Source organism: Falco cherrug, chromosome 8, assembly GCF_023634085.1.
Source record: "Falco cherrug isolate bFalChe1 chromosome 8, bFalChe1.pri, whole genome shotgun sequence".
Taxonomy (NCBI): domain Eukaryota; kingdom Metazoa; phylum Chordata; class Aves; order Falconiformes; family Falconidae; genus Falco; species Falco cherrug.
In genome coordinates, this window is record NC_073704.1 from 29,289,795 (window position 1) to 29,301,036 (window position 11,242).

An 11,242-nucleotide genomic window follows, 5' to 3' on the forward strand; every position below is an offset into this window, starting at 1 on the left:
AACAAGCTTAAATTTCTGGATCTCTGTAGGAGCCTAGAAGCTCTTTTCACATTAAGGATTCATGGAAATTGACATTTCAGACCAGCTAAGGCAGGTGAACAAATGAGGCTGAAGGCTTTGAAGGACCTGCCATCACCAAGTAAGGTCTCCCAGGTCCGCCAGTGTAGCTGCCTTTTCTCCAAACATAGAGCGAACGTGTGTGAGCTGGTTCGTGGGGTGCACTGTGACATGCAGCATGTCCACCTGCGGCCACCCGTGCTGATTCAGCACGTAACACCGGCAGCAAAGTGGGCTTTATCCTGGCCCCAGCTGGAAACTGGGACAACCTGGGTACTTCCCCCTACAGGGAACATCTTGCTAGGGCTGTGGGCCTGCTCAGACTAGAAAAACCCGTATCAAGCCCTGCTGCTCTGTCAGCAGTACACTCCTGCCACAGTCTCCATCCACTGGTGCCCTGGGCTTTCCCCATCACCTGTGGGCAGCGGATGCTTATGCTGTGGCTGTACCACAGAGGCGGAAACAGTTTTCTCACCCAGCCCAGTTGCCTGGGATGTGAAAAAGTTCCCAGTCATCATGAAGGTCCCTCATTTGCCTCAAGGGCAAAACGATGCATTAGGACTATTACTTCTGAGCAGCTGATGCACTTTAAGCTCACACTGCATTTGTACTGGCACAGCCTAAACTGATGAAGTCCTTTTGTACCTTCCTCCTGCCAGTCAAAATCCTGGCAGTGTACAAAGCTGGGGCCCACGAATTGGTATTGATGTGTACATCAGTATGTGGTGTTTACCCAGAAGACTGGTGTAGCTTGCTTCAGATGTGGTCAGTGATGTAGCTGATGGGACACCCTGTGTGGAGAACCAGTGAGTTATGGTTACATTTGCGAGTTTAACCTAGTAAGCAGCAGCATCTGGGTTGCTGCCACAACTGTGGTGTTTTAGGGGATTTAAGCATAGGTGTAGGCATTGTCAATGTACAGAAACACAATTGCTATATAGGATATGCAAGTCACTTAAAGCTTTTCTACCTGTTTTAATTAGTTTCTCAATATCACACACTACAGGACTAAATATTTAAGGGGAGCTCCTCAAGGCTTTACCATCTTACTCTGAAAGCATGTAATTTTGTAGAAATAATACCCAGGTACTGAGAAAAGGAAAACACTTGTAGCTATTACTCTGGGTTGTCTCCCAGCTCTGCTTCACCATGCAGTTTGTAATTGTCCCTGATGTTTAAACTGGTGTTTACTTACTCTTCCAGTCTTAGGGTTTTCCATGCAAAGAACAGAGAGAGCTGGGAGAGGGAAAAAACGGACGGCTGGGAAATACTTTGAGCCATATCTTGCCAGAGGAGCAGCTCCCCAGGTTCGGTGGTCAGCACTTGGTACTGGAAAAGGAAAGTAAAACCCACGTAGTCGTCTTCCCCTCTATCCGCTTCCAGAACAGGCACACGGTGATGAGTGGGCTCTGGGAGCATTTTTTGTTTTGTAGCAAGAAACCACCTTGTCCATCTTTGTCAAATCTTGCAGCCTTTGAGAGCACCAAGCCCAGTGGAGGCAGAAGGGCCATGTAGGACACACAGTGGTGACAGCAGGTCCTCACAGTAACTGAAAACCTTCCTCTCTTCTGTCCTAGTGCTGGATACTGCGGGCCAAGAGGAGTTCAGCGCAATGCGGGAGCAGTACATGAGGACCGGAGATGGTTTTCTTATAGTCTACTCAGTGACAGACAAGGCTAGCTTCGAGCACGTGGACCGGTTCCACCAGCTGATCCTCAGAGTCAAGGACAGGTGGGTTCCATGGAGCTGGGCACTGCCTGACGCCGCTCCTGCCAGCCACTCTGGAGACCATGCCGTGGGGGCGGTGGCATGTCTCACCCTGCCTTTTGCCTCCTGGGTGTCCTGGAGCAAATCCTTGCATGTGGGTTTGTGGATCTACGTACAAGGAATAAGAAGTATTTTTCCCTTTCTGATAAGCATGTAGTGCTTTCAATGTAGAAAAGTTCAGCAGTGTTACGATGGAGGTGCAAATGGGTCTGGAAGGGAGAAGCTCCTGCCGGAACGGTCTGGCAGAGCGGCGTGAGCCCGCCAGGTCAGGCACCTTTGCAGGTAACCGGTTTGGCTCTGGAGAGCGAGGAAGGATGCTCCGTGCACAGTGCAGGCACTTTGGGAACACCATCAGGGAGTCAGCCAGTATTCAGCCCTAATCATTTTGTGTGTCCTGGCAGCATCCTCCTTTTCCTGGCTTCAGTTTGTGCCAAACAAACCTTAGAAGGTCCTTCATGATTTGGGACCCTGAACAAGTGTCTTGAAGGGGGGAAAGCACCTCGTGTTTGAAGGAACTGTGTTTCTTACAAGGGTTGTAACGCAGTTAATGCGCCGTGCTCTGCAGCAGCTATTTTCAGTGAATAAAAAGATCTCTCCATGACTGGGGAGAAAGCAAGAGAGGTCACCTGCTCCCCTCCCTGTGCGTGCGTGGGAGAAGGTAGCGCCGAGAGTTTGATCGTGGCAAGCAAATGGGTCCTGGCAGAGCGAGGGGAAGCTGCCAGTTATCTGCGAGATAACTCCCTCTTCCCATCCCTGTTAGAGAGGCGATGAATCTGTCCTCACTGGGTGGGGTGTGAATTAAGCCCTTATATATCTGCAGCTTTGAAACACTTAGTTTTTCCATTCATAATGACTTTTAATTATGGAAGTCATCAAGAAAAGCCACCAGAGGGTTCGGGCCTCATTGCTGGCTTCCTTTTGCAGCTCTGAATAACTTCCCCACAGGAAGGGTGGGCTCGTATCATGTGAGGTTCACAGCTGACAGCTCTTCCAGTAAAGCATCCAAAGCGGAGCCCACAAGAGTGAAAAGTAAAGGAAAACCCACCCTTTGATTTCATCTAAATGAAGAAAAAAGTCAGTCACTCAGTCTGCCTCCCAGATCAGGACAGACTTTTTCTTCACTGCTAGTTCAGCTTGGGGCAAAGTAAATCTGTTTCTGAAAGCTGAAGAAGGTGGGACAGCGTCTCCTGTAACCTGCCCCAAACCAGCGCCGGTTTTATCTAATTTAACTTTGTGAAAATAAGATGCAGTGTTCATTGTTTTGCTCTGGACTGAAACTTTCCCCGCTCTGCACGCCGTGTGAACGCTGCAGCCGGCGTGTGAGAAGCAGGAAGTGAAACGGGCCGGCCGGGGACTTGTTTTTGTCTCCCTGCTCAAAGCCACCTAAACGCTGCGCACGGGGAGCCTCACGCTTCACCCAGAACCTGAGCTCGTTCAGAAAATCACGGTGGTAGGAGCAATGTGAGTGAAGAAACCGGCCGGCCAGACCCACAGGTAGCTGGGAGCAGAGCATCGCTCTGGCGTCCAAGATAACAGTCAGTTTTAGCAATCTAAAATCCAAAGGAATTGCAGGCTGCCACATTAGCATAGCTGTTCAAAGCCTTCCTCCTGTTTCTTGCCATAACCTTCATTACAGTAAAACTTACAACTATAGTAGCTTTGTCCAACTAGCAATCGTACAGCTTACAACAGGGAACAAAGTCCCCATAGAGTTTTATGCCTGGTGTAAACAAGGCAAATGAGATACCGTCCAAATGTAATCCCTTTATCAGTCTGCTGCAAGCCAAAAGGGAATCAAATAATCCAGACAAGCAAGTGTTTTGCTCCAGAATGATCAGAGTCAAGATATATCGATGCTCAGGTATTAAAATTATATCAAAGCCACGTTACCAGAACAAATAACTGTAAGACTCATTTAAAATGCAGAGTGCAGTACGGTATTTTTCCAGCCAGAGCAGTGGGGCAGCATGCCAGAGAGAAGATGGAGCCCTTATCATCTTGATGAAAAATGACACAGAAATGCTGTCTGAAAATCCAGAGTTACTCAGGGAAGTGTTTTATGCAGAAATGAGTATGGCCAGCTGCTCTTTATCCCAATAAAATTAGCTGTGTTACAGCAGAGCACTGGAATCATTTTAGGAGGGTTTAAAGTTAAATATAAGAAAATAATATTGCAGTAACTGTCAGTTATCAGAAGGGACCTACTCCCTCCTAGCAGTGGGTAAAGACCCTGCAGCATGACTTTGCTCTCTGTGTCATGCAGCTGGAGGAGATGCTCCATATGGGGGCAGGGTGGGCAGCAGCTGCGCTGCCAGGACCTCCCGTGGCATGAGCTGCCTTGGCTCTGGTTAATCACTGGAGCTACGGGGGTTTCTGCCAGGGGAGAGCCTGACCCACTTGCCTCATCAGGAGTGCCTTGCACTGGACGTGCTGCGGATAGATGGGTCTCTTCTCAGGTGGTGACTGAAGGCGGCCATGTGCTTGGTAAAGTTAGAGAAATACTGAGCAGTATAACAGAGGTCGATGGTTTTGGTACAAAAGGATGGTTGTTCATCAGCTTTTCACTCTGGGATTAGAAGCAGAAGATGGTAGGTAATAGCATCTGGAAGCTTACCGAGACTCCTTGGCTCCATCCAGCCTCCTTCCAGCTACCACTGTCAGTCTTTTAGCTTGTCTTGGGGTAACAGCTGATGGCCATCTTTGCTCCCAGTCATTGTCTCCTCCTTTTGATGCCCCTCTAAGCACCAGCTCCCAGAGTCCATCTGTTCTTCCCCCACGGTTGCTCTCGGTGGATGACTAGGACATGAACTGACGCCAGTTACTCTACCACACCTTGTTGCCTTGCAGTGACGAGCAGTTGCCAAGATATGCAGTTACTGAGATGCCTTAACTGTTACAAAAGAGTCCCAGTCTCCTGTTCAAGATCAAATTCTATGTCTCAGTTAATTTCCTGACTAATTCTTTAGTTCTTTCTTCACCTAGTTGGATCTTCAGGCTTAGCTATTGTCAGGCATTGCAAATATGATAACACTAAGTCCTTGAACTGCCTGCAAGTAAGAATTAATATGTGTATGCATGCAATTTGTCAAGTAAATTTTTACAATATGATGAAGGTATGTGTAGCACAGTCTGGGGGCTGATGTGTGTACATTTGGTCTTTCTGCTTCTTTACATGTACGTGCTACATCCGTAGCTGAGAATGTTAGATGTCAGCATCAGAAAGTGAAACTTATGCTCAGCATTTTTTATTGTAGTCTGCTAATAATTGGGTGGTGGTTTTGATTTTTTCCAGAGAGTCCTTTCCAATGATTTTGGTGGCAAACAAAGTTGATCTAATGCATTTACGGAAAATTACAAGAGAACAGGGAAGAGAAATGGCAACAAAACATAATGTAAGTTTGCGGGATTGTTTAATCGGCTGTTGTGAGTCCCATTACAGGCATTTAGAATTGAATTCTCTGCTCATTTGGAGCTGAATTAAAGCATTTCTTTTACAACTGAACATTTGCAATTACATTTTTGCCAACTACAAAGTAGTAGCTATGCAGTTTCCTTTCAGTAGGGCCACTTCACTGTTGAAACCAGAACCTCTGCTGTGCCCCAAGCTGCAGCAAAGCTGTGGCATCATGAAGCCACCTGCACAAGGTGTCTGCAAGTGGCGAGAAATGTGAAATGTTCACAGTGAGGGAAGAAAGTGCACTATCCTGCAGTGAAAAGGTGGAGTCAGGCATCTGGAAGTATACCTGGGTATCTGTAGGAAGTGAGCTTGTTAAAGATAATGAAGTTACAGGGTGGTTAAGCCTATATGAATCTGGCCCACCATCTTAGCTCTGCATTATTCCAGCCGTAGTTTAGCCTGAGAAATTGGTCTTGGATGGGTGTAGATCACATGCCACTGCACTAATCCCCTCTGAAACCAGCAGTCTGGAATACCCAGAGGGGAGACGACAACTCCTCTAGGAGGAACTGAATGGAAAGGTAAATGGAAAGGCCTAACACCTCTTGGCAACTTGCAGTGCCTAAATGGCAAGCTGCGTGGTGTGTCTGAACAAGCCACAATGGGCATTGGCAGGGCCCGTTCGCTGCCTCCCCTCCCCAAGGAAGCTCTTTCCTGTAGGAGCCAGGACACCGAAACAGCAGCACAACCTGTATGCTCACACTTTGCAAAAGGCCGTGTATGAACATACCTGATCAGAGGCAGTTCTATAAATCTGCCAGCGTCCTGGACAAGCAGTCTAGAGGGCCCCATCTGGCTGTCAGACTTTGAAGGAGAAGATCATTTTACACTGAAGGGGAATTGTAGTCATGGAATATTCATGCAGTAGTCCTAACAAAATGTGGCAAGCAAGAATTTTTGGCAAGTGCTCGTCTTTCCACAACCTTCGGCTATTTTCATGTCTGCAAGCACAACTATGGGGGAGAGAACATCTGATGACATGAAGCCTATGATTGTTCTTCCCCAAACCCGGAGCTTTGATAGCAGCTGGTTTGCCTGGTGCTTATTTTGGACCTTTTTTAAGTGCTCGTCGGTTTTGCTGTGAACGTGAAAGTGTTGATAGCAGTGTCACAACAACACTTTGTTTACCTGTATTTCCCTGGTCTCTTAGGCACCTGATTTCTCCAGCTTTTGGGGCTTTTCATTTTGAAACTGGTTTGCTACCAACATGTAGGCTCTTACTAATCTCTTTTGCATTGCACTTCTCCAGATTCCCTACATAGAGACTAGTGCCAAGGACCCACCATTGAATGTTGACAAGGCTTTCCATGATCTCGTGAGGGTAATAAGGTAAGCTGCAAACTCATCACTTGCTCACTGCCCGTGGATGGGATGTGCAGGAGTCCTGGCCTGGAGAGCCAGGAGCCAGCTTTTTGGGAGCAAGGGCCAAGTGGTTTGGTTGAGGGTTTCTGGGGTTTATTAAATTTTCTTGTCCTGTATCTGCACAAAGACATGACTAGCACTTAGTTACCCTTGCAGGACATCAGCGCTAGGCAGGTTGAGTACTAACTGTGGCCACAATGGATATATTATTCAATGAACAGTGCAAAGCCTACTGTAATGATTGGCTTTAACAGGCGGGCAGTAAGCTCTGGACCAGTAATTTGGGTTTTCGTAGCTTTCTACTCTCAGGGTCTCGCGTTGCTAAAGGTTAAAAAGGACTGGCAAAAAATTCTACAAAATTCTAATGTTGTAGGTGACTGCTAACATTTTCTGCTCACCAAATGGAAAAAATTAAGCCGCTTTGTATGAAAAACGGCATGACCTAATGGCTAAGCCACAGGTTTCCTCCTCAAGACTGCAGAGGTTTGTTCCTAGTTTTGGCATGAGTCGCCTTTGCTCGCTTTGGCAAACGCCTGCTCTCCGGGCGAACCCCTGCTCCAGCTGCCAGCAGGGAGGGACTGCCTTCCAAAATCCCGGCTGCCCTGCAGGAAAAGAGCTGCACGCACATCTCGGCGTCTTTGCTGATAACCTCAGATCTCTCTAAGATTTGTTTTTCTGGCACCACTTGTCTGCCAGATTTTTCTGGGCCCTTATTTTTCGTGTTTTGGGAGGGTGCTGAGCTGAAATCATGCTCCTCCCCACCGTGCAGTCAGTGTGCCTCGCTCGGCAATTAAACCATGAAGCATTTATTCACAGCGTATCTGTACTTGCGAATCTTAGCGCAGCCTTGACTCAGTCTCCATCAAAAGCAGATGGTACTGCCCACTCTTCCCACATGTCTCAAAAGCAGGGGGCAGAAAGTCTTTGGAGAACTACAGAGCTGAGTTGGAAATGTCCCAGGCTATTTCCCAACTGTTCTGTAACTCAGCATTAGCTAGCTAGATAGTGCTGCTGTGTTACAGTGAGCCCTTACCCCCATCTATTCTGCTGGGGGGGGGGGGGGGGGGGAAGAAACATAGCCAAAATAAGATGGTGAGGCAGTGTTTGCTTTCTCTACTTAATGCAAGTAAAGACAGGCTGGAAGGAGCATTGTAAGGAGGCATCACTGAATTCAAGCCCTGAAAATGCACTCCATAACCTCAAAAATAGGTGATGCACCTCAGTTCCCTGAGTAGTCATTGCAAAAGTCATTGCCAGCCAGGTGAAACCCTCCGTAGCACTGAGGGTACCAGAGGTGTTTGCAAGAGCTGGAACTTGGGTTACATCAAAGAGCAGAGAGATGCTGTGTGATCTAGCCGGTCATTTGCTGCAAAGCAGCTTAGCGTGGCCTTTGGACATAGCAAACTGTCCACAGCCGTAGGATGGCATCACCCACCGAGTACTGCTTTTCTTTTTTTAAGTGAGCTTTTCCAAATAACATGTACATTTACAGCTCCCTAATAGCTGTGTCATTCCTGGAGGGCTTTACAAACGCAGAGGCTCTCAGCCCATGAGAGTTTGCAAGCTGAGGATGCTTGTTCAGGGTTGGCAGTGTTTGTGCTCCTTGCACTTGGCCGATTCCCAGTTTATTTAGCTTCATGTAAGAAACTTGTCTGGAAGTAATCCAGAAAGGAGTGGGGTGATTGAGTCTGCCTCACAGATCTTTTAAATTTCCTGATACCCCTTTTATGCTGCAGCGGTACATACACAAGGACTGTCACAGCAGAGATCTTGAGCAGGCGTGGGACGTGGTTTTCTGGATCTCTAAAACAGTTCCAGAACACTGTGAACAGCTTGCAGCCACTTAGTGGTTATCCAAATTAACTTTAAAGTATTCTTTTACTTCAGCTTTCTAGTTTTGAGCTTTAAAGTTCTATGTTTTTCATTCTTCCAGCTTTCATACTTGCTGAAAAAAGCCCTTTATTAGTCAAAGCTGAGTTTTTCAGGTGGTTGCAAGCATTTGGGAGCTGAGGCTGTAGGAAAAACATCAGCTAAAGCCATAGTGATTTGCCTCCCAGCTATGTCTCATCTTGGTCTGGATAACTTGGTCTAAACACTTAGTTTAGTGCCCAGCATATGGCATAGCAAAGAGGCTGGTTTTGAACTATTCAAACTCTCAGGTTGGTTATTTAGACACTGTTTGAATCTATGGAAGCTGCTGGTGCTTGTATGGTTTATTTTGCAATGAAATCTAAGTCTATGGGCTGCCTGTTGGGTGCTTGAACTGCAAAGCTGCATTCTGTTCAATTTGCGCTGTGGGGCTAGCTGAGTGGCTGCTGCAAACAGGTACAGTTGCAAACAGGCATTTGGGCAACGCCTCGTCTTATGAAAAGGGAGAAGCCCTCAACAGAACATCACAGAGGTGGCTCACAATCCTGACCGATGGGCGCCGCCACGGCGCGGTGCAGGGGTGCTCGCAGCCGCGTGTTTCTGGTGGCTGTGACTTCAGACAGCCAGGGATATCTTTCTGGGGTTGGCTCGCTCCCTGTGCTCTGGTGCTCTTCACCACTTCCAAGGGAGGCCCAGAGACCCAGCAGCAGCAGACTCTGTTTTTTCATTATGGCTTTTTAGCCCCCCTCCGCAACCAAGTCCACAGCAGTGCAGCAGGCTAAGGGCAATGCTGAGTGAAAGCAGACCTTTCCAGGAGGGTTTATTTCTCTCTGCACTCTGTCTCTCTTTCATTCTCTTTCCTAATGAGCATTAGCAGCAGTGTGATGGATGATGTTGCATTGCTTAGAGCATCCCTGTTTCCCAGCACAGCCCCCTGGCAGGGAAGGAGGCAGCGGTTCACCCAGGGCAACTGGAGGCATAGTGCCCTGCCAGGACGTACATCCCTGCTGTTAGTCTTAATGTTTGCTTATGGCTTGCTTTCTTCCTTAAAAATGCAGGTGTGTGTCTCGTTAGCTGTGTGGCCTGAAAAGCCACGTGGTGGTGGAAGGGTATGCGGAGATACATATGCAAATACACATGTGCATGCCACGATGCCGTTCTGCTGGTGCCCAGGGCTCTGGATGCTGAGGTCCGACCTGACCTTGTTTTCCTCTCCGTCTCCCAAAACAGGCAGCAGATCCCAGAGAAAAGCCAGAAGAAGAAGAAGAAGACCAAATGGCGAGGGGACAGAGCCACAGGCTCCCACAAACTCCAGTGCGTGATTTTGTGATGGGACTGCCTGGGAGTGTCTTGGATGCCTCCCTCCTCCCCACTTGACCCACCGCCAACCCAGGCGAGGAGCAGCAGCGCGAAACCCGCACGGCGATGCCTGCACGGCCCCACTGCCCCCCCAAGCTCCCCATGGCATCTCGGGCTTGGAGGAGGCGGCTCGACGGGGTCCGGACCCCCCTGGAGGGTGGCTTCGTGTCAGGGCCAGCGTGGGAGCCGTGCGAATGGGAGGCGGAAGGGATCAGCAGGACCTCAACTTTCAAACATCCCCAGCACCTTCCAGGGGCCTCCATGATGTTTATTTAAAAAAAAAAAAAAAGGAAAAAAAAAAAAAGGGAAGAAGAAAAAAAAAGTGTTGGTTTTATCTGCAAACATATTTCTCCTTGTGACTCGTTTCTGAACAGCCATGAATAGCCCCGCTGTTGGTACAGCCGTCTGTGTATGTGTGGGGGAAGGGAAGGGAAAGGACTTTTCTTTTCTTTCTCCTTTTTTTTTTTTTTTTTTTTTTTTTTTTGTCCTCCTCTCTCTTCTCCTTTTTCGTTGTTTGCTCAGCGAGTGTTGGGTTGCAAAGAAACACGGCTGGGGTTAGATGTTTTGCACTGAACTCTGTCTTAGGCGGCAGTGCCAAAACACGACTTCATATGAAAGTGCATAGATTTGGAGGAAGAAAATTAATTCCAGCTGCTCTGGGTGCTCCAGACATTGTGTCAGACTCTGGAGGGCAGCCAGCTCACAGACCATAAACTCCAGCTTAGGAAAGGAGGTTTGGGCTTGGATTATTTTTTTTTTCGTACCCTTTGTCAAGAGGTTTTGTTTCTGGTTTGTAATTTGGGGCATGTCAAAGTTAAGACATTTTGTTAACCTGGAAGTATTTAAATTAAAGTAATTTACAAATGGAAGGGGTATGTCATCTTTAAGTGCGGGAGAGGGGGAGAAAGGAAGTAAAACCTGAACTGAATTTGTTATCTGGGTGTTGAATTTCTCCCTCATAAATGCATGTAAAGTGGTGCGATCTAAATCCCTCTTTATTATTCCTTAACCTTTCCCTTCAAAGCCACTCTTGGATAGATGAATTGTTTTGCTTTTCCCAGGCTCATCTTGCACACGCAAAAAAAATCTGTTCATGGGCTTTGACTCAATGTTTCTTCTTCTTCTCCTCCCTCCTTCGCCGAGAGTTGGTGACTTGAAAGGAAGAGGTGTTTTGAAAATGATTCAAGTGGGATGTGTCTGTTCATAAGCTTACTGTATCTAAAATGTCTCCCTGAAAACAGCAAAAGCTAAGTATCTTGATCGTTATGAAAAGAGAAGGCAAAAAACCTGCAGCCATTGAAGCTGCCATCTGTGGCACCACAGATATGGTTGTGCACATCCTGGAGGGGCCACATTTTCTTTCACACTTTT

At 47.5% G+C, this 11,242-nt stretch overlaps 1 protein-coding gene across 10 annotated transcripts in view; it reads left to right on the forward strand.

The window, feature by feature from the left end:
• The window catches only part of MRAS (muscle RAS oncogene homolog), a 41,409-nt gene extending 30,669 nt beyond the window's left edge, over positions 1-10,740 (forward strand). For all 10 annotated transcript variants that reach the window (XM_055718217.1, XM_055718218.1, XM_055718215.1 and 7 more), the window contains 4 exons: positions 1,635-1,788; positions 5,117-5,216; positions 6,531-6,610; positions 9,743-10,740. In XM_055718217.1, the coding sequence (XP_055574192.1) occupies positions 1,635-1,788; positions 5,117-5,216; positions 6,531-6,610; positions 9,743-9,842 (434 nt within the window). In that variant the 3' untranslated portion in view covers positions 9,843-10,740. The remainder of the gene's footprint in view (positions 1-1,634; positions 1,789-5,116; positions 5,217-6,530; positions 6,611-9,742) is intronic.
• Positions 10,741-11,242: the final 502 nt, after the last annotated feature.